General features: G+C 39.9%; 3 protein-coding genes across 4 annotated transcripts in view; 2 read left to right on the top strand and 1 right to left on the bottom strand.

The window, feature by feature from the left end:
- The first annotated feature begins 349 nt into the window (after positions 1 to 349).
- Positions 350 to 20,651, top strand: LOC146522675 (CD276 antigen-like). Of its 2 annotated transcripts, none has more exons than XM_085153601.1 (4): positions 350 to 458; positions 678 to 733; positions 841 to 1,200; positions 19,840 to 20,651. In XM_085153601.1, the coding sequence occupies exons 2-4, from the start codon at positions 685 to 687 to the stop codon at positions 20,034 to 20,036; spliced, it is 606 nt and encodes a 201-aa protein (XP_085009727.1). In that variant the 5' UTR covers positions 350 to 458; positions 678 to 684; the 3' UTR covers positions 20,037 to 20,651. The 2 variants fall into 2 exon arrangements, with proteins under 2 accessions (XP_085009727.1, XP_085009728.1); XM_085153602.1 differs by lacking the exon at positions 19,840 to 20,651 and adding an exon at positions 1,324 to 3,256 and having other exon boundaries at positions 353 to 458.
- Positions 5,238 to 21,991, bottom strand: part of LOC146522669 (uncharacterized) — a 67,044-nt gene continuing 50,290 nt past the window's right edge. The window contains exons 2-4 of the mRNA XM_085153597.1: positions 7,334 to 7,389; positions 6,867 to 7,226; positions 5,238 to 6,695 (exon numbers count right to left, since the gene is read on the bottom strand). Coding sequence (XP_085009723.1) covers positions 6,475 to 6,695; positions 6,867 to 7,226; positions 7,334 to 7,382 — 630 coding nt within the window. The 5' untranslated portion in view covers positions 7,383 to 7,389 and the 3' untranslated portion in view covers positions 5,238 to 6,474. The remainder of the gene's footprint in view (positions 6,696 to 6,866; positions 7,227 to 7,333; positions 7,390 to 21,991) is intronic.
- Positions 17,742 to 19,945, top strand: LOC146522676 (uncharacterized). The gene is made up of 4 exons (XM_085153637.1): positions 17,742 to 17,850; positions 17,958 to 18,087; positions 19,051 to 19,273; positions 19,840 to 19,945. Exons 1-3 carry the CDS (start codon positions 17,757 to 17,759, stop codon positions 19,268 to 19,270), a joined length of 444 nt encoding a protein of 147 aa, XP_085009763.1. The 5' UTR covers positions 17,742 to 17,756; the 3' UTR covers positions 19,271 to 19,273; positions 19,840 to 19,945.

Genomic DNA, 21,991 nt, shown 5'->3' with positions numbered 1-21,991 from the left:
TTAAGTACTGGCAGCTCAATTGCCAACAGGTGTGGACTTCCTGTAGGAATGCACCGACTCTGCCCAGAAGTGGACCCACCGGCTCTATGGAAAAAACTCTGCACTCACCCTAACAATGACAGTTTCTTGGATCTAAATAATTATTAATAATTTTACACTATTAGAAAATCTGGTACAGATTTTCTAAAAGTTAGGAAACTCTGACTAGTTTGAAAACTCTGCTTACATCAAGGTCACATCTTTTTTGTTGAAAATAACGTTTGACTCTGTTTTGAATAAATATTACCCAATATTTAAACCCAAACATTTTTCACATTTTCCCTAAACATCATATTTGATTGAAAGGGAAAATGAAAGGGTAATAGTCAGAAAGAGAAGAATGTTGGAACTCACAGGAAAGATAAGAAGCTGATCACACCTTGACAGGCTGACTTCTCTATAAAGTCATCATCCTCCCTGTGAGTTTTATTTTATCAATATTCATTTATTTATTAATTTGTTACAAGGCATATTGTCATGTAGTGTAGGTCGGTTAGTGTAATAATCAGGATCATGAACAGGATCAGATGTTGTAATAAGTGAATGAATTCAGACTGTAGATTTTCCTTCTTCTAGCTGTACTGCCTGACCTTTGACCTCATGTGTTGATGACTCTTCACCTCTGTCTCCTCTCACAGGGAGAAGATGATCTGCAGGCTCCTGCTGCTCATCATCCTCACCTCATGTGTCTCTGGTTAGTTTACAGCTTCACTTTATGAACTCCAAATAAAGCTCAACAACAGATTTGTTCCAGTTCTCAGTGTGTCTGCTCCTCTCTTTCCCTCTCTGTCTCCTCAACAGGATCATTTGTAGTCAATGTGACACAGAGCTGCTATCAGGCAGAGGAGAACCACAACATCACACTGGAGTGGACGTTCACCACCAAACCTGACAGATCAAACAAAACTCTTAACATCCTCTGTGAACTCTTCATTACTGATAAACTCTCAGTCCTGTATCACGTTCATGAAGGTGTTGAGGTGTCAGAGTCTCAGGATGCAAAGTTTTCAGGACGAGTCCAGAGTGACAAAGACGCCCTCAGAGAAGGACGAATCAGACTTCAACTGTCCAGACTCAGGACTGATGACTCGGGTCTGTACCTGTGTGAGGTGAACACTGATTATGGCTTCAGTGTTGGAAGATGTCGACTCAACGTCACTGGTGAGATGATTCAGGAGAACAATTTAAACATGTCTAGTTTGGGACTTTTTTGGACGAATAAGGTTATTTAATGTGGTATTAGTGTAATATTTATATGTGACTCAGATGTTTGTGTCTCTACAGCAGTGAGGGATTTTCCTGACTCTGCTAGAAAACCTAAGGCATCAAACACAGAGAGTCGAGGAAGGATCGGCCTCTACTGTGGACTGACAGCAGCTCTGCTGCTTCTCTGCTGCTTTTCATTTATTTACTGTCTAAATAACAGGATTTCTACACAGAGTCGAGGGTTGGATGTCGGAAATGAAAACTAAATGAAACTGTTAGAGGATTTGGTGGAAAGAGAATAATGAGCCACAATCTAGAGCTGATCCACAAAACAGTGTAGGAAACTCCTCTTCATGTTTATATTGTTCATTACTTCAACAGTAAACTTTTATCACACTGTCACTTATGGGAAAGGTAAGTGTTCTGCTTATTTGTTTTCTTATCTCATAAAAACTGTCAGACTGCAGTTGTGAGTTCAGGACGTTTAGGATTCTTTTTTTTTTTTAAACTTTTGCACACTGAACTTTAATGTTTTTAATTCTCATCCTGAAAACAATAATAAACTTTATCCATATGTTTGTATATATATCTTTTATGCCTATACAATATAGTGATTTTTTAACTAATATAGATTCATAACGTTAAATATTGTGTCACGGTGTTTGAAACTGTCAGAGAAAACGGCAGCCTCGAGCAAGCCAGGATATTAGTTTACAGAGGCTGTTAAAATTATATGTCTAAAGTTAAAATGTTGGTGACACAATAATTTCATCCTAATGGCACTGACGTATTCATAGGGTTAATTTTTGAGACAAAATATCATGAGGTAATCATGATTTTGCAAATATTCCACCTTGTAGTGCAGTTTGCACAAATTGTTTTAAAAATGCACTCACCCTACAAACAGTACTGATGAGTGACTCATCAGTAATGTTTGTATAGTGTGCCTAAAATGTTGCATCATTTTGCTGAGACATCTTTTACTTTGTGGTAATCTTAGATGAGTAGTTTTATGGACAAAACCCACCAGGTCATTCAGTGTTCCCTTAATGCTAATGTGTAAGAGATGTCGGTGTCCTATAACTGAAGTAATGTTGTTAAGTCCTTAAAGTCATATTCTTTTATTGTCATGACTGTATTTAACCCTTTAAGACCTACCATAGAACCAAGTCCGCCAGAGCTTATATTATATGTTTACATGCTGTGGAGCCAGTTTTGGGAGCATTTCAAGTTGCTATACATCAATACAACCATTACAGCCTAAATGTTAATAATATGTATGCATTAAGTGCATAGTAATTACAAAAATTGCAAAAAAGTGCAATAAACTACAAAAAAATTGAAAATCGTTTTTGTTTTTTTAACATATATTTCTAGTTAGAGAAATTTAAGAGGCTTATCCCTCAAAACTGTAAATACAAAAAAGTTGCACAAAATAGTTTCCCACCACAGGAAATTTATTTTGAAATACACCAATTTTTATATACTGCAGGAAAAACGAAAATAAATATTATAATGCAAATTTGCAAAAAAGCAGCATCTGCATCAAAATAAACTATTTCCAGCAGTGCAATATGAGTCCTAAGCATCCCAGAAACGACACAGAAAGTCATAAAGTCAAAGATAACTTTTAAAAACGTCAGTATAGGCTCATGAGGCCCTGATGGTAAAAAAAAACTACATTTCCGCAAAATGACGTCACTTCCGGTTTCAGGCAGGTCATGGCGGACATGTGATAGTTCACGCTGATGGACATAGGAAGTGTTACAAACAGCTGATCGGATGGCAAAGCGTGTTTCTGGAATATTATGTTTTTGTTGCTGCAAGTGCTTTTTATGCAGTTTTTGCAAAGTTATATGTGGAAGGAAACTGTGACCGAGGACAAGCTGATGGCATAAGATGTAAGTACAACTCCTCCGGTTTCATATGCAAAAAAAATTATTGCGCTAGCTTATGCGGTTGTAGAGCTACCGGGATTTAAAAATAGTTACGCAAAATGGAGCGTGGAGACTCCAACCAGCTTTAAAGGGTTAAAGCTATTTTTATTTTTGTATGATACCTGATTTATATGGAATATGGCTGAAGTAAACTAAAGTCTAAAATACTTAGTCATTTGTTTAATAGTAATTCAACATTATATAATTCATATATAAAACTATTATAATTTTGAATTGTATTTTTAAATGGTTTAAAAGCATGCAGAATAGCATATGTAGGCAAGTATATTTCTCCTCTTTTTACCAAGAAGCAAAGACAAAAACGAAAAAAAAAAAAAAAAAAAAAAAAGAAACAGGGCAGGGTTCAGTGGTTGAATCATCCGTCCCCACCAATGCCAAAACCAAATCTACGCCCTTGGATGTGAGGAATATCAAATAGAGAGTGGATGGGCGATAATGACAGCAGGTAGGAAAATTGTGAGGACACCTGGTGGACACTTAAAAAAAGAGCAGAGTCTGAAAAGATAAAAAGAGGAAAAGGAGGAAGTGGCGAAATTGTTGTGACAATCTTTATGTCACGGTCCTTGGCCTGTGGCCCAGTGTTTTGATTCTATATTATTGTTTATTGGGTTCTGTTTTGTTTTTCTAGATTTCTTGTCCTTCTGGGTTGTGATTTCTAGCTCTTAGGTTTAGTTCTGCCCTCATGTCCCTCCTGTTTCCTCTGTACTGTGTTAGTATTGTCTCTGAATTCTGCCTGTGGAGTTCCTGTTTTACTTTGAAGGTCTTGTCTCATTTTAGTGTATTCTGTTTTACTTCCTTGTCCTTACTAGCCTAATGAGTCCCAGCTGTCTGCCCACCTGTTCCTCGTTTCCTCGTGTGCCTGCCAGTGTATTTTAGTCCCTGTCAGTTAGTTCTTGTTGTTGCGTCGTTAACGTCAGTTCACCCTCATGTTATGTGGATCTTTTCCCGTGAGTCTATGTTGTTTCCCAGTTTAGTTCAGTTTGCTTTGTATGCTTGTTTTCCCGTGCCAGCAAATAAAGCTGAGTATTTTGGGTTCATCCCTCGAGTCTGTCCTGCATTTTGGGTCCACCACTCCTGCTTGCCTGCCTGCCACACAGCCAACCATGACACTTTATTCCCAGGTATAAATGACACTTTATTCCCAGGTTTTGTGTCATTTCTTTTTTTTTTTTTTTAAGCTTTGAAAACCTCACAATGTTTTAAAGTTCTCTGACTCTGTGAAATTATTTACTTTGTTAGAAACATAAATCTAAACGTAAACATAACTGTTATCATATTTACTGTTAAAGTTAACCTTACTAAACTTATAATTAGGGCTGGGCGATATGGCCTAAAATTCATATTGCGATATAATTTGGAGCATGTGCGGTAACGATATATATCGCGATATATTCTTTTCTTCTGTATAACGTATTTTCCACACTTAAAGTCCTTTCATTTTCTCAAAAATCGAGAGTGTGCCTTATGTATGAATTTTGGTTGTGCTTACTGACCTCGAACCGATTTGGGCGTGCAGAAATCTGTTAAAAAATGTTTTATTACAACTTTGGTAAGCCGCACTGCTTGGTGGATTGTCAGAGCATTACGGCTGCCGTAGTGAGGAGCTTTGCGGAGTAATCTGGGTCCAAAACTCCGTCCATTTCAGGTCCCAAAGTCAAACGAACACTGAGAGGTAAAAATGGTAAATGGCCTGTATTGTATAGCGCTTTACTAGTCCCTAAGGACCCCAAAGCGCTTTACACATCCAGTCATCCACCCATTCACACACGCATTCACACACAGGCAATGGCAAGCTACATTGTAGCCACAGCTGCCCTGGGGTGCACTGACAGAGGCGAGGCTGCCGGACACTGGCACCACCGGGCCCTCTGACCACCACCAGTAGGCAAACATGGGGTTAGTATCTTGCCCAAGAATATTTAGCATGCAGCCAGGAGGCAGCCTGGGATCAAACCACCGACCTTCTGATTAGTGGCTGACCTGCTCTGCCACCTCAGCTACAGCCACCAAACGGTCTAAATCCTTTAATCTGTAATAAAATCATCAGCATTGCTGCTTTATCGGGTATAACAATTAAGTTTAACATCCAGGCATTCATGAAAACAGAATTTATTAAATTTAACGGAGTTAGAAGTTAGCAGGAAGTTAGCTCGCTAGTTTCCACCTAAACATGACATACCATGTTCTGACTGAGAGATTTTTGAAACGAAGTAAAACGTACAGACAGAAAACTAAACAGTAGTGGCATTTGCAGGGTTACTGAAGTTGGACTACCTGGTATATAATGTTGTGCTACGTGACTGCTAGCGACATAGCTATGTTAGCATAACATTAGCACAGTGAAGCTGGAGGATGAACGCCAACTTTTTTTTCCCACTCGATAAAAGTTAACATGAGGGATTCTGGTGGTTAGGGACAAATGCAATCGCATAGCAGGATGCTATACACGGGCCAAACTTCAGTCAGGAGAACAACTGAGATTATTCATCCACAATACGAGGTTAGTTATTAATATACTGCAACAACATGGGAATAGAACAGCTGCGAGAGAATTCAACATTAATGAATCAATGTTACGGAAGTGGAGGAAGCGCAGTTTTTGGCTTTCCCCATATTTCAAAAGTGCTTCATCTCTTTGCTATGACTGTCGGCATAATTTGCAGATGATAATGGTTTTAGCCGCTGCGATGCTTTCAACCAAAACAGGCGCAGCTTGATGACATCATCAACATGCACTATCGCGATAGAGCGGTATAGTCAAAATCTCTATTGTTGGCCAAATTTATATTGTTTATATTGTATATCGTTTATATCGCCCACCCCTACTTATAATAGTGTAGCTTATTGGTTAAATTTGAGCACGATGTCATCAGCATGCATTGAGAAATTCAAAGTTGCAGTTTTCTCAGAGATATACAGTGTTTAGACTTGTTGGAATTGAATCTTTCGCCTTTCACTCGGTCTGAACATGTGTGTCCTTTACAGAACTGATGCCAGTAAAGTGTGTTTTTTCTTTGTTGATAGATGGTGCTTTGAAAAAAAGATTTAGACAAAGAAACTCAGAAACAATTTTCTCATAAACACAATAATTTACAAGATGAAGCAGCACAATGAAAGAAAGTCATCATTTTCAGAAGAAAAGCAGTATGTACAGCAACACTGATCATTACATTTCTATTAATTTAAACTCTGTCACATGTAAATGTTACATTTATAGCACTACCTTAACGTCTGGCTCTTGAACAGATGTTAAATAAAGAGAATCTGCTGGTTAATTATGTCTTACCAAAAAGTTCTGGAGACTCAATGTTTCTTTTCTTCGTTCTTTTCTTTTTTTGTTTTTCCTTAATACAGAATGATTGACAGCAGCCAGACTGACACACATTAGAGCTGTTGCTGTCAGTCCCAGTACAATATAAACTGAGGTTCTTTCCCGACTCTCTGCTCTTGAACTCAAAGTTGGTCTCTGTAGTTGGAGCTGATCAGCAGCTGCTGTAAAAAAGCATAAAATGTAATTGTTGACACTTGCTCGTGTTCATGATCTGGACTTAAAAAAAAACACAGTTCTCAGCAGGACTCATTCAAGTCTGTCAGTGATATAGAAATCAATTAGTAAATACATAATGGTAATAATAATATTAATATTAATCATGATAAACTTACCAGTGACGTTGAGTCGACATCTTCCAACACTGAAGCCATAATCAGTGTTCACCTCACACAGGTACAGACCCGAGTCATTACTCCTGAGTCTGGACAGTTGAAGTCTGATTCGTCCTTCTCTGAGGGCGTCTTTGTCACTCTGGACTCGTCCTGAAAACTTTTCATCCTGAGACTCTGACACCTCAACACCTTCATGAACGTGATACAGGACTGAGAGTTTATCACTGATAAAGAGTTCACAGAGGATGTTGAGAGTTTTGTAGGATCTGTCAGGTTTGGTGGTGAACGTCCACTCCAGTGTGATGTTGTGGTTCTCCTCTGCCTGATAGCAGGTCTGTGTCACATTGACTACAAATGATCCTGTTGAGGAGACAGAGAGGGAAAGAGAGGAGCAGACACACTGAGAACTGGAACAAATCTGTTGTTGAGCTTTATTTGGAGTTCATAAAGTGAAGCTGTAAACTAACCAGAGACACATGAGGTGAGGATGATGAGCAGCAGGATCCTGCAGATCATCTTCTCCCTGTGAGAGGAGACAGAGGTGAAGAGTCATCAACACATGAGGTCAAAGGTCAGTCAGTACAGCTAGAAGAAGAAAAATCTGCAGTCATACTTCATTCATTCATTACAACATCTGATCATGTTCATTATGCTGATTATTACACTGACTGACCACACCCATATGGAAAAGATATATATAAATCTTATAAAGTTTGTATCTGTCTTGTGTGAAACTTGTATGAAAAGCATACAAGAGTAAAAACAGATATAAGATCCCTTGAAAAATTATATAATGAAACTTGTATGTTCTGGATACTTACTAGTGATGGGTCGTTCGCGAACGAAATGGCTCTTAGAGCCGGCTCTTTGAAGTGAACGACGCGAGCCGGCTCCTTATTGGGAGCCGTGAGGTTTTTTTTTCTTTCTCTCACCCTCTCTCTCGCCCTTTTTTCCGCTAAACTCGCACGCGCGGCCTGTACTTTGCGCTGGGCAGAGGGGGGAGGGGCGTTAGTTACACTCGCAGTAGCACAGGATCAGAGCCAGAGAGAAAGAGAGCGAGGGACAACAACGTCACATTAGAAAGGTATAGTAATCATCCACTATTTTCAGTTGCAGATGATAAAGGATTCAGAAATCATGCAGGCCCATATGACAGAATGTGCATCTTCTTTTTGTTTTAATATTTTAATTTATATTTAATTGTGTTGTGGTTTGCAGTGTTTTGTGTTGTTTCACGTTAAATTTGTTTAAAAGGAAAAAGCTGAAATTTTAAATAGTTAAAAGTTTAAAATGTAAATAGTTGTTCTTTGTATTATATGATTTATTTATTACATTTTATGTGGAGTGAATAAATAAAGTATATTTATGGTGGCCCTTAGAGACAAAGCACGTACAAACTCCAAAACGCGTAAAAACTCCAAAACGCGTAAAAACTCAGACGCACTTACAAACCCCGAAGCATGTACAAACTCCAAAACACGTAAAAACTCAGAAGCACGTGCAAACTCCAAAACACGTAAAAACTAAGAAGCACGTACAAACTCAGAATCAAGTACAAAAGCCAACAGAGGTGCTCCAGGATGCTAGGGCGCAGTGTTGAGCTTTTGTTACCTAGTGGCTACACAAGCCAGGAAGTATCAACAACCGGATTTGGTGTGTGGTAGTAACAGGTAAATGATTTTTTTTTAAATTATTTGAATAAATATGAGTGCTTGTCTATAAATACACAAACAATACACACATGCTTTCAATTGTGTAATTTAAGTGATCTGGGTAGCTCTGTTTTGGAAGTTCAGTTCATGCTAGAAATGTGTTTTGGAGTTTGTACGTGCTTTTTGGAGTTTGTATATGCTTTAGAGTTTGTACGTGCTTTGTCTCTAGGGGCCATATATAAACATATATAAATAAAACCACTTTTTTTACATTAGTAATTCCTTTTCTGCATAATTTTATATTATTGTTAATGATTAAATAATTAAAGCAACAAAACAACCTGAAGAGCCGGTTCGGAGCCGAAAGAGCTGGCTCTTTTTAGTGAGCCGAGCCGAAAGAGCCGGATCTCTAAAAAGAGCCGTAAATCCCATCACTAATACTTACTAAAACAATATATGAAAGTAATGAGAAAGTGGCCACTTTCATGAGTAAATCATGTAAGCCTTAAATGATTTACTCATGAAAGTGGCCACTTTCATGAGTTAAGTCATATAAGTTTTTATTATTTCTTTTCCATATGGGCAACTACATGAATACTTTCACCTTCATCTATAAACACACTTCAGTGTAAATAAAATCATTGTCTTCACAATGTATTTCCTAAAGCGCTGACATTTCTCTTGTTTTTCTTTAGAGAGAAATCATCTACTGAGTTTTCTGTAAATAACTCAGTTATTAACTCAGTAAAATCATGAACATATACATCTTTATAATTAAGAGGATAACATTAACAACGCTAAAGTATTTCACTTTTTTTTAGAATTCATTTTTTCTTCTGCTTAAAAAACACAAAATATATCCTGCCACTGTTTCTGTGCAGCTAATAATCGTTATTCTTTACACGCGTTGAGCTACAGCATTTAAAACCCTCTCTTGACATCAGTGTGCAGTGTTTTTGTCTTTCATATCTTTTTAACCTGTTTTTTTAAACTTTGCCTTTTCTTGGACTTGTCTCTAACAAGATTTTATGCAAAGGTGGAGAAACGTGAGGAGGAGGTTTTCCTGTTAAACTTACTGGGTACATTACAGTGAGACACTGACCTGTAAAAAAAATATCAGTGTTGTATATTATTATCAGACATCACAGGTAACAAAGCAGAACATTGTCCAACTTAAAAATAAATCAGGTAAAACACATAGTTTTAAAAGAACATCAAGGTTACGTGCACAGTGGTCATGTTTCAAGCCTCCTTAAAATTTCACAAAAAATATATACAGTATCTCACAAAAGTGAGTACATCCCTCACATTTTTGTCAATATTTTGTTATATCTTTTCATGGGACAACATTGAAGATATGAAACTTTGATACAATCTAAAGTAGTCAGTGTACAGCTTGTATAACAGTGTAAATTTGATGTTACCTCAAAATAACTAAACATGCAGCCATTTTTTGCCTAAACCGCTGGCAACAAAAGTGACTACAAAAAACCTAAGTTAAAATGTCCAAATTGTGCCCAATTAGCCATTTTCCCTTTTGGTGTCATGTGACTCGTTAGTGTTACCAGGTCTCAGGTGCAAATGGGAAACAAGTGTGTTAAATTTTGTGTTATTGCTCTCAAACTCTCTAATACTGGTCACTGGAAGTTTAACATGGCGTATCGTGGCAAAGAATTCTCTGAGAACCTGAAAAAGAATTGTTGATCTACATCAGGGGTCCCCAATCCCAGTCCACGAGGGCCGGTGTCCCTGCAGGTTTTAGATCTCACCCTGGGTCAACACACCTGAATCACATGATTAGTTCATGCCCAGGCCTCTGGAGAACTTCAGGACATGTCAAGAAGGTAATTTATCCATTCAAATCAGCTGTGATGGATCAAGGGCACATCTAAAACCTGCAGGGACACCGGCCCTCTTGGACTGGGATTGGGGACTCCTGATTTACATAAAGATGGACTAGGCCAGGGGCCCCCAATCCCAAAGACATCTGTGTCTGGCCTACAGTCAAGCATGGTGGTAGGATGTCATTGTATGGGGCTGCATGAGTGCTGCTGGCACTGGGGAGCTACAGTTAATGGAGGGAACCATGAATTGTAACATGTGACATACTCAAGCAAAGCATGATCCCTCCCCTTCAGAAACTGGGCCACAGGGCAGTATTCCAACATGATAGTAACCCAAAAACACACCTCCAAAATTTCCACTGCCTTTTAAAAAATAAACTGAGGGTAAAAGTACTGGACTGGCTAAGTATGTCTCCAGACTTAAACCCTATCTTTTGGGCATCCTCAAATGGAAGGTGGAAGAGCGCAAGGTCTCTAACCTCCACCAGCTCCATGATGTCATCATGAAGAAGTGGAAGAGGATTGCAGTGGCACCCTGTGAAGCTCCAGTGAACTCCACATTCAACAGAGTTAAGGCAGTGTTGGAAAATAATGGTGACCACACAAAATATTGGCATTTTGGGCACAGTTTGGACATGTTCACTTAGGGGTGTACTCACTTTTGTTGCCAGCGGTTTAGGTATTAGTGGCTGTATGTTAAGTTATTTTGAGGTGACTTCAAATTTGCACTGTTGTACAAGCTGTACACTGAATAATTTACATTGCATCAAAGTGTCATATCTCCAATGTTGTCCTGTGAAAAGATATAATAAACTATTTGCAAAATTCACTTTTGGGAGATACTGTATATTTGATGTAAATTTTATGACAGATTCTGATTTATTTATAGTATATGAATAATAATAATCCAACAATTTGTTAAATATTAATTATAGTTTCCCCACAGCCCACAGTGATGTTTACAACTTGTTTGTTTTAACCACAACATTCAGTTTTCTATTGTTTCTCTTTTTAATTCTCACATCTGAGAAACTAGATTATCACTTGCCTTGATGCCTGCTCAATAGCAGAAATATTGTTTACATTGAGGGGACTCAAAGTGCAGCTTCCTTTTGTGCATATTCAGTTAAACCTTCGCATTAGATCAACAAACTAAAAGAAGTCTGATTTCTAAATGATTTAATGTTCAGCTGGAGGAACAGACACAAGTCTGAATGTTTCACATAAAGACGAAGGTGCAGCTCAATGCTAGTGCTAAATGTCAGTAAAAACTGCGATACACACAAAGTGTACAAACTATTTAACTGTTGGTCTCAGTCGTGTCCTGTTTTACAGTCTCTGATTAAACATTTACTTTATAGCGTAACACAATAACAAAAAAAACAAACAGAAAAACTCTTCTCTGTGTAGAGATTTTTGGGTCAGCTAGACCTATTTTCTTCCTACCTTTGTTTCTTTATTTCTTCCTCTTTTTCGTGAAGCTCTGTTACTAAAATACAGATCTAGTTGCTTGCTCAGGATCCAGCAGAACTAAGAATGAAAAAAGTGCCTTGAGTACACATGATGAGTTTACTCAGAAACCAGTATGACCATCTCTTAGGTACTAAGTCCTTTCTAGGTTGTTTATTTTAGAGGATCACTTGCATCACTTCAGTATGTCTGTAAATAAAAAGAAACATGTATCACATTTGCTGTGAATTTAATAGTGCTTAAATGTGATGCAACTGTGCCACATGCGATATTTAATGGCATCCCTTGTAATGGTTATGGGTCTTTTGACTCAGCATTTTGAGTGCCATGCCCTTTTGTATTATTGTCTTCTATTTTATGTAACTTAATTTTAAGATAGTTCTATTGATATTGAGTTCTGTTCCCTATTTAGTTCATGTCTGTCTAGGTTCTTCCCATGTCTGTGTCTGACGCAGGACCCTGCAATATACACACACACTCTCTCGAAAGTGAGAGGAATTGTCCTTAATTTATCCTTAATTTATTAGTGGCAATAGAAGTGCGGTTTCGGCCATGATCGACGCAGACACTCCTCACTAGGGATGGGTATCGTTTAGGTTTTATCCGATACCGGTGCCAGTGCTTAAACGGTGCTCGAACAGGTGCTTAAAGAATGGATAACACAAACTTTGTCCAAAAACCTCTTATGTTTTTATTTTTAGAAGTCTCTTTTTTTCTGAAAATTATAACCAAGTTAGCCTTTTCTGTTGATACAACATACCTCCTTTAGTTGGAACCAGTGCTTCAACAATGGAAAACACAAACTTTATCCTAAAACCTCTCATGTTTAGCTGTTTTTGTTTTGTAAAAAGATAACAATGTTAGCCTTTTTTGCAGCTCTAGGGCATATATGGTATCACTCTATCAAACAGGAAGCCACATGTAACTACGACGGTGTTTGCTAGTTCACCTTATGTGCATTAATTTAATAACGTGGTTAGCCTACTCAATGTAAATTAAACGCGAACAACATTAAGCTACTCACCCAGAGAAGAACGGCTGCTGCAATCATCATCCTCCGTCATCATTTCTGCTACACTGACAGGGCTAGGGGCCAGGACTCTACTCTTCGGGTTCTTGGGGGATGTTGCTAACTCCGGGTCCAATAACAGGCAACCCACCTGCAGTAGATGTGTTCGGTGCTCGGTCTTGCAGCAAGCTATCAAATACGGTGCATTTCTCGGCTTTTAAAAAAACGCAATGCGTCGCCAGGTGTTTCATCAGATTCGAGGTGTTACCTCCTTTGCACAGTATCACCTTAAAGCACTTGTTGCAGGCTGCTGAGTTTGCATCTTTTGCTGTGAAGTACAGCAAGACTTTTGGTCGCTTCGCCTTGGGTATTTTTAATCTGTAGTTCTGCTCTAAAAGAAGGTACGTACCTTGGCCCGCCTACTATCCTTGGAAAGGTAAAATGATTGGCTAGAATCGAAAGTGTATGACACCTCAAGAAAAAAAAAAGCACCGAAATAAATGGTAAATGGTAAATGGCCTGTATTTGTATAGCGCTTTACTAGTCCCTAAGGACCCCAAAGCGCTTTACGCATCCAGTCATCCACCCATTCACACACACATTCACACACTGGTGATGGCAAGCTACATTGTAGCCACAGCCACCCTGGGGCGCACTGACAGAGGCAAGGCTGCCGAACACTGGCGCCACGGGCCCTCTGACCACCACCAATAGGCAACGGATGAAGTGTCTTGCCCAAGGACACAACGACCGAGAAATAAAGCACCGAAATGTGCGCTGCTTTTCGGTCTGGTTACTACCGGTACCCATCCCTACTCCTCACTCTGTGGTGTAATCTATATTGATGCACATGCATGTGCCACTAGGCGGCAGTAGTTACCCCCCATTTCCTGTTTAGTGGGTATGTAAGTGGCCACGAGAAGAAGCTATATTAAAAGATTGTTGTTGCTCCACGTTATTGCTTGAGCAGGAGTTTTATTCAAGAGCCCAACACAACATGGTGTCAGAAGAGCACTCGCTCTAAGTGGTGAACTGAGAAAACTGAAAAGAAAGTCAGCTTGGCAATTGGCTAGTAACAAACATGACGGAGCAAGCAGCAGCTCTACCGGCGGCAGCAGCGGCACCTGGCCCGGTTATGGGAGCTCCACCAGCGGTTACTTTCACTATCAAACCACCGGAACGATTCGACTTTGCAAAGCCCCAGGAGTCTGAGAAGTGGATCAGACGTTTCGAGTGTTTTAGAGTGGCAAGTAATCTGAACAGCTCAACAGATGCTAACCAAGTGAACACATTAGTTTACTGCATGGGAGACGAGGCTGACAACGTGCTAAGGGGACTTGACCTAACAGACGGGCAGCGCCAGCAGTACGATGCAGCCAGAAATGCATTTGATAGACATTTTGTCCCCAGAAAAAATGTGATCTATGAAAGAGCAAAGTTTAATAAGCGAGTACAACAGCCAGCAGAAACAGTTGACTCCTTCATAACAGCTCTATATGCTCTCGCTGAAAACTGTGAATATGGTGAACTTCATGATGAACTTTTGAGGGATAGGCTCGTTGTGGGTCTTTAAAGATTCATCACTGTCGGAAAGAATGCAGCTCAACAAAGATTTAACCCTAACTAAAGCTATCACAATGGCGAGACAATCTGAGGAAATAAAAAGAAAGCAACCTGACCTAAGAGGCGAAAGCAGTGCTAGCAAAACAGCCGTGGATGCTGTGCATGTCAGAAAATAATTAAGTGTAGAGAACGTGGCCGACAAGCAGTGTGGTGGCCAGGCTTAAGTAATCACATCAGTGAATTTGTCCTTAAGTGCAGGCTGTGCATACAGGAGAGAGTCAATGTGAGGGAAGATCTTATGCCCACACGTTTACCTGAGAGGCCATGGCAGAATTTAGGAGCTGATTTGTTCACACTAAAAGACAAAAACTATCTGTTGGTACTAGATTATTTCTCGAGAAATGTTGAGATTGCTCAACTCAGCTCAACTTGTTCGGCCAATGTCTCCAAAACATCTCCTCAAAAAAGCCATCCATACAAAGCGTTGCTAGCTTACAGAACAACAGCACTGGCGAATGGCTACAGCCTAGCTCAACTTCTCATGGGGCCCAGGCTTCGTAGTACTTTACCATTGCTTTCTGAAACCTTGGAGCCATGTCTGCCTGATTTTCAGCAGATTTGTCATTATGAGAGAGAGAATAGGCTGAGGCAAACTGAATGTTTTAACAAAAGACATAGAACAAGAGAGCTGGATAAACTGTTGCCAGGGCAACCAGTCTGGATCACGGATGTAAAAAAAAAAAAAAGCACAAGGCACAGTGACATCAGTCCACCCAACTCCACGATCGTACATCATCAGTGGACCTCAAGGCACAATCAGAAGGAACCGCAGTCATCCGATCTCACAAACAGAGACTCAAACCGAAGAAGAAGAAGCTATCTTAAAAGATTGTTGTTGCTCGACGTTATCGCTTGAGCAGGAGTTTTATTCAAGAGCCCAACACAACACACTCCATGCCACACACCTATCTTGTCAGCTCTGCGAGCTCACTGCATCAGCCAGAGACCACACCTCCGCCACACTGTGTCTTCCCCACTATGTTGGTTATGGTGTCATGCCTCCAGTGTGCGAGTATGTCAAGTCCCCTGTGTTTAAGTCTCCCTCGCCTTTTGTGTGTTTTAGTGATGTCTTTGTCTCCCATCGTCTCCTCTTGTTTGCATGTTTCCCTCCTACTGTTTTATTTGGTCTCTGCTGTTAGTCATGTGTAATGTCCCCGTTCATTTAGGTTCCCATTTCCCCCCTCATCATGTTCATTCCATGACTGTCCAGAATATTCAAAAGGCTCTGTGCCATGTCTCTATACCTTCTCAAATTAGCATCAATGTTGCCTAAAAAAATAAAATAAATAACAATGACGTAACATGACATTAAAATTGGGGTCTTAAAGCCAGGCAGCCTCACATTATGTTTCTCTTTCCTCATTCTGTTCTCTGCACCGGGTTTACTGCAAAAATGACTGAAAGAACAAAAACATGACATCATTTCAGACAACCATTTTGAAACTCAGTTCGATCGACTGGAGCTTATAGCTCTTTGTTTAATACTGAAAGGATAAATAAGAGTTTGGCACTCGGTATTAAATATCACCTCAACTACAGAGTTCAAGAAAAGCTAAGGACTATTTTTGACTGTTTATATTTATAGTATAATAATAAATAAATAAATATATGTTATTTATAGGTGCCTTATAGGTGCCTTTCAAGACCCTCAAGGTCAACTATTGCAAGGTCACCTTACAATAGTACAAAACAAATAAATAAATCATAAGGTAAATGAAAAATTTAAAAAAACAAGCATGAAAGTATAAAACCTAAAGAAGGTAAAAATAGACTAATCATTATGAAGGGTATGCAGTTGTAACTAATGTAACAATGGTGGAATGATTCACACAGGTGGGTGATGTGTTTGTAGGAAAGTTGACTGCGACGTAACCTTGGATGTAAAAGACTGCAGTCTGCATTCCAGTCAAATACAAAAGGCAATGTGACAAAAGCATATAGTTCCTCCTCAAAGTTTCCACTAACAGCAATAACTGATCCTTTCTGCTATACAGCATTTATGCAATTAGAAAAGCTAAATGAAACATATTACATGCAGACCTGTTTCAAATACTGTTCACATGATCTGGTAACTTAGAGGTATTACCTCAGCAGGAGAATTGACTCTGATCAGCTGACAAATACAGCAAAAATATAATTGAGAATTTTGTTGTACAACTATTTAATTTTACTGATTGTAATAAATGTAAAAAAAATAAATAAATCTGACTTTCAGAAGAAGGACGAATATGTTTATTTATTAGATTAAAGCTTTCAGGAACAACCTGCATTTTAGGTTACATCAGTGTCCAAGTCTCTATCAATTATTTTGTTTTTGAAGGTACACGAAATTTCTGGAGGCCTCGTATGTAAAGTGGCACATTTCATTGAACAGACAATATGAAGTGCGCACAGAGAAAACAGTGTGAGTGAGCACATTATCTTGTCTGTTCTTTTCTTGCATTTGTGTCTCCTTAATATTTTGGATGTAGCTCTGTCTTTTAGTGCTGCTCAGTATCTCTTGTTATCATGCTGGAGTGGAGGACTTTGCAGTGCCTTGACTACTGTGCAGTTATACTCAGAACTGTATTAATCAGACTGTACCTGACATAAATTGTTCCCACTTAGAATTAGATTATGTGGCTGTGAGGTGCAAAATACTGATAAGGTAAGATATTCACAGCAGTTCATGAAATAATAGCAACTGATTGGTGTTTCTGGACACAGTTTTTCATCTGTGTGCTGATACCGACCGTTGTCAGTCAGTATCAGTCAGTAACTCTGAGACCTGGCTCGTGCTGCAGACAAAAAAATATATTTCTTACCGAAATACATCACTTTCACATTACTGACAGTCACATAAAAAGAAAAAACATTTGTGTCTCCGAACCCTTTTATGCATTGATTCTTTTGTGATTTTCATATTTTGCTGTGAGACCAGGCTGAGTAAGTAGGGCACCATTTACACATGCAGCATCTGTTTGTGTGGGGCAATCACTCTGCTATCATTTGTGCTTCAGTAGCTCAGTAGTTTACACATTGACTTGACATGTGAGGGGTTGATAATTTGATTCGATCCGGAACATTGAGAACTCTGCTAAATCAAACATGAGGCACTACCTGCTGTGGTGACTGCTTATGACAAGGAAGCAGCCAAAAGTAGCTACAAAATAAAGAGTTTACATATTTATTTCATCAGTCTTGTGTTCAGTTTATTCCTATCAGGATCACAAACAGGATCAGAAGTTGTAATGAGCGAATAAAATCAGACTGCAGATTTTTCTTCTAGCTGTACTGACTGACCTTTGACCTAATGTGTGGATGGCTCTTCACCTCTGTCTCCTCTCACAGGGAGAAGATGATCTGCAGGATCCTGCTGCTCATCATCCTCACCTCATGTGTCTCTGGTTAGTTTACAGCTTCACTTTATGAACTCCAAATAAAGCTCAACAACACATTTGTTCCAGTTCTCAGTGTGTCTGCTCCTCTCTTTCCCTCTCTGTCTCCTCAACAGGATCATTTGTAGTCAATGTGACACAGACCTGCTATCAGGCAGAGGAGAACCACAACATCACACTGGAGTGGACGTTCACCACCAAACCTGACAGATCCACCAAAACTCTTTTTATACTCTGTGAGCACCAGTGTTGGGAAGGTTACTTTTAAAATGTATTCCATTACAGAATACAGAATACATGCCCCAAAATGTATTCTGTAATGTATTCCGTTACGTTACTCAATGAGAGTATTCTGAATACTTTGGATTACTTAATATATTATCATGCTGTTTACAACTACGTGAATGTACTATTGCTGTGATTTATTACTGTTACTGAAGGTCCGCGGCTCCGAACTGTAGTACAGGGACCTCTGGCTAATACGGTGGGTTCTGTGTCGGGCTCGTAGCCGAAAACTAGCTTTACTTTGTTGTCTGGGTCAACTTTGCTAGCGAGAGACAGAGAGAGGCGTTGAAAGGCTGCTCCAACGGAACTTATTGTTTTTGGAGGAAAACACGAACACGGTGTACAGTCGAGTCTTAATAGCTTACTTACAACTGGGCTCGTCAGGCACTCATCTTGGCTGCAGTGGTTATTATTATATTTACATGCTTCCAGCTCCCGTTTTTGCTCGATGACAGCTCGTACTTTTCCTTTTTCTCCCTCCCTCGCTCACAGACACATAACGTGTATGGCAGTCCATTCTCCCTGCAGCACGGACTACACTGCCTATGATGCTACATTCTTTAGAGCTATACCGGTAGCATTCTGCCTATTAGCTTAGCACAACAACAACAAAAAGGCCTCTCTCACCCAGGAAACACGCAGAGAGAGAGCGTCACCCTGTAACCATGGCAACCGTAACGCTGCCACCTGGAACAACAGAACGTAGCTGTCAAACAAAACCCAAACAGTCCTGACCTGCGACAATATGAAACAGGGAAGTACCACCGTGTAATCCATTTATTTCAACAAAGTAACTGTATTCTAAATACCACCTTTTTAAACGGTAACTGTAACGGAATACAGTTACTCATATTTTGTATTTTAAGTACGTAACGGCGGTACATGTATTCCGTTACTCCCCAACACTGGTGAACTCTTTATCAGTGATAAATTCTCAGTCCTGTATCAGGTTCATGAAGGTGTTGAGGTGTCAGAGTCTCAGGATGAAATGTTTTCAGGACGAGTCCAGAGTGACAAAGACACCCTCAGAGAAGGACGAATCAGACTTCAACTGTCCAGACTCAGGACTGATGACTCGGGTCTGTACCTGTGTGAGGTGAACACTGATTATGGCTTCAGTGTTGAAGATGTCGACTCAACGTGACTGGTAACCTGATTTAGTTAAACTTTTTTATTAAGTGGTTTACAGTCAATTTGTTTATGATGTTTATGTCTAGGATGATGTATGAAAACATCTCAGTCAAAGAAATGTCATCATCTGAAAGGTGAAACCTGCAGATTATCAGTCAGCTACTCTAGCCTCAAACTTTGTTTCACCAGTTAATCTGCTAAAATTTTTGCCTGTTCGTCTTAACATAGCAGGCTAAACCTGGTAAGGAGAATTATACAGTTTCTCAGTCAGATTTGCCTCTCGCTCCTCATGTCCAAATCTGAAAAAAATCAGGATGGCGACGGTAAAAACACTCAGATCAATGCTTCATAACAGGCCTTCACTAAACAATAGATGATGTCATGTCATCGTGGCTACCTTTGTCTTTCACATAGTCCATGAAGTAGCCTTAACAGAGTTTACAAACTAAGGGCTGTTTTATTCTATACATTAACGTTATTATTATGAGATTTTTGTTATATGATCTCTAACTAACACTATGAACTGAACTGTTACCAGTTTAATTCTGATGTTTAATGTTAATATTTTCATGTCATTTACAGCAGTTTCTGACCAGCTCCAACCTCAGAGACCAACAACAAACTCAACAGCAGAAAATGGGGGAATGATTGGTTTCTGCATTTTAATGGGAGTGTCAGCAGCTCTGCTGGCTGTGTTTGTTATACTTTTATTTTATTTCAGAAATAAAGCCAGGACGCAGAACCCTGTAGCAGAAGTACAGATGCTGAGCTTCTTATAGTAACATCCCATCAGTACTAACAGGAACCTACAGTTCACACATCTATCAGAAAGATTCGTCACAAAACATAAAGCTTCAGACACAAGTTTTGTCAGGGATCCTGGGTCTGAGCGACCCAGGATCCCTGAGCAGTTATGAATTATATTATTAGTATTGTATGTATATTTGGTGTTGCCGTCCTTCTCCCTGTTTGTGTGTGTGTGTGTATATGTATATGTGTTTCGGCGGGCGCCTTCAGGCCTGGTGGGTGTGGCCCTGCTGACGGTCTGGCCACACCCGAAGCCACACACCTGCTGCCGATCAGGCCTTGTCGGGGGAGCTACTTAGGAGAGTCTTGGAGCTCCCACCGACACAGGATCATTGCTTGAGACTCCACGTTAGTCACCCAGTTGTGCTTGGTTAGTGTGTGTGTATGCCCGCGATTGTATGTGTCCTGACGGCTGCTTCTATTGTGTCCCCAGGAGAGGGGTGGAGTGCCAGACAGCAGCCAGCACGGGGAGTGCTGAGACATGGGAGCGGAGAGCACAAACACTGGGAGAAGACACGACACGGGAGTCTGGGGAAAGCCTGGGAATTTATTGTTGTTTAGTTTCATACACTGTAAATAAACGCACTGTTTACACACAGAACACCGCGCCTGGGTCCTCCTTCCCTACACCCCCACGGTCTGCCTGTCAAACCGTGACAAGTTTACTCTGCTCTAAACTCATAACCACCAGATGACATTGTTGATGTAACAGCAGGAGAGATTTGAGTTAGCTGGTTTAACACAGAAATGAGTGAACCAGTTTCATCTGTAATATTAATGTAAATATTGTTTATTATTGTTTATTCTTTTTACACACAGCTTACAAAGTGTGTAAAACCCGAAGCTGCTGTTCATTCATGTGCTGTGTGAATACCTGCACCAATGAAATAAATGACTGGACTGCATAATTCCAACTTCAGCTTCATCAACTTACAGAAATAATCCAACCGCTATAAAGAGGACTTGTTTTTTACTGTGTTTAGTAAATCTCAACAGCAGATTTTATGTCTGCAGCTTTATTTTCATGCTGCTCAGAAATTCTGAAGGAAGGTTTACAGACTAGATCTTCATAATGTGTGTGTGTGTGTGTGTGTGTGTGTGTGTGTGTGTGTGTCTGTGTTATATCATACTTCCAGTCAAAGGTCCGGACACACCTTCTCTTTATGATGTAGTCACCTGAAGTGGTCTAAGGAGCTTGGAAAGAAACCCTATCATGTGATTTCCTGAGGTCAGATGGCCCAGGGTGTGAGTGGGTGTTAAGGCGTCTGGGAAGGGATCTCAAAACTGGATTATAGATGGCAGACAGTTGGTGTCGTTCAAAGACATCTTTGAACAGAGGAGGGCCATCTGACCTCAAGAAATCACATGATAGGGTGGGGCTAGGTTTCACAATAAGCTCACCCGAAACCCTGGCTGATTGTGACCCACACCCGTTTTCACACCTTGGCTTCTGTGATTAGGTAAAGGATCCCCAGGGGGTCCTTCTGTCCTTCTTTGGGGGAGGGGGATATTCCCACAGGGCTTAAATCGGAGACTCTCCACTATTTGACCCTAGAACTGAAGAAGCTTCTCGGATGAGAGGTGAAACGTCTTCAAGCAACTTAAAGAAGTCCAGATGCTTTTTCTTTCCAAGCTCCTTAGACTACGATGACCTGGATGACTGAGAACCTTCACAGACATGTCACCTGAAATGTTTTTTTCACTTCACAGGTGTGCCTTGTCAGGGGTCCTTTCTGGAATTTCTTGCTTTCATAACTGGGTTGGGACCATCAGTTGTGTTGTGCAAAAGTCAGGCTGGTACACAGCTGACAGCTGTATTTGACAACTGTTAGAATTCATATTATGGCAAGAACCAATCAGCTGAGTAAAGAGAAACAACAGTCAATCCTTACTTTAAGAACTGAAGGTCAGTCAGTCCAGCAAATTG

Source organism: Neolamprologus multifasciatus, chromosome 3 (genome assembly GCF_963576455.1).
Source record: "Neolamprologus multifasciatus chromosome 3, fNeoMul1.2, whole genome shotgun sequence".
NCBI classification, from domain to species: domain Eukaryota; kingdom Metazoa; phylum Chordata; class Actinopteri; order Cichliformes; family Cichlidae; genus Neolamprologus; species Neolamprologus multifasciatus.
This window is presented reverse-complemented; position numbering and strand designations above follow the sequence as displayed.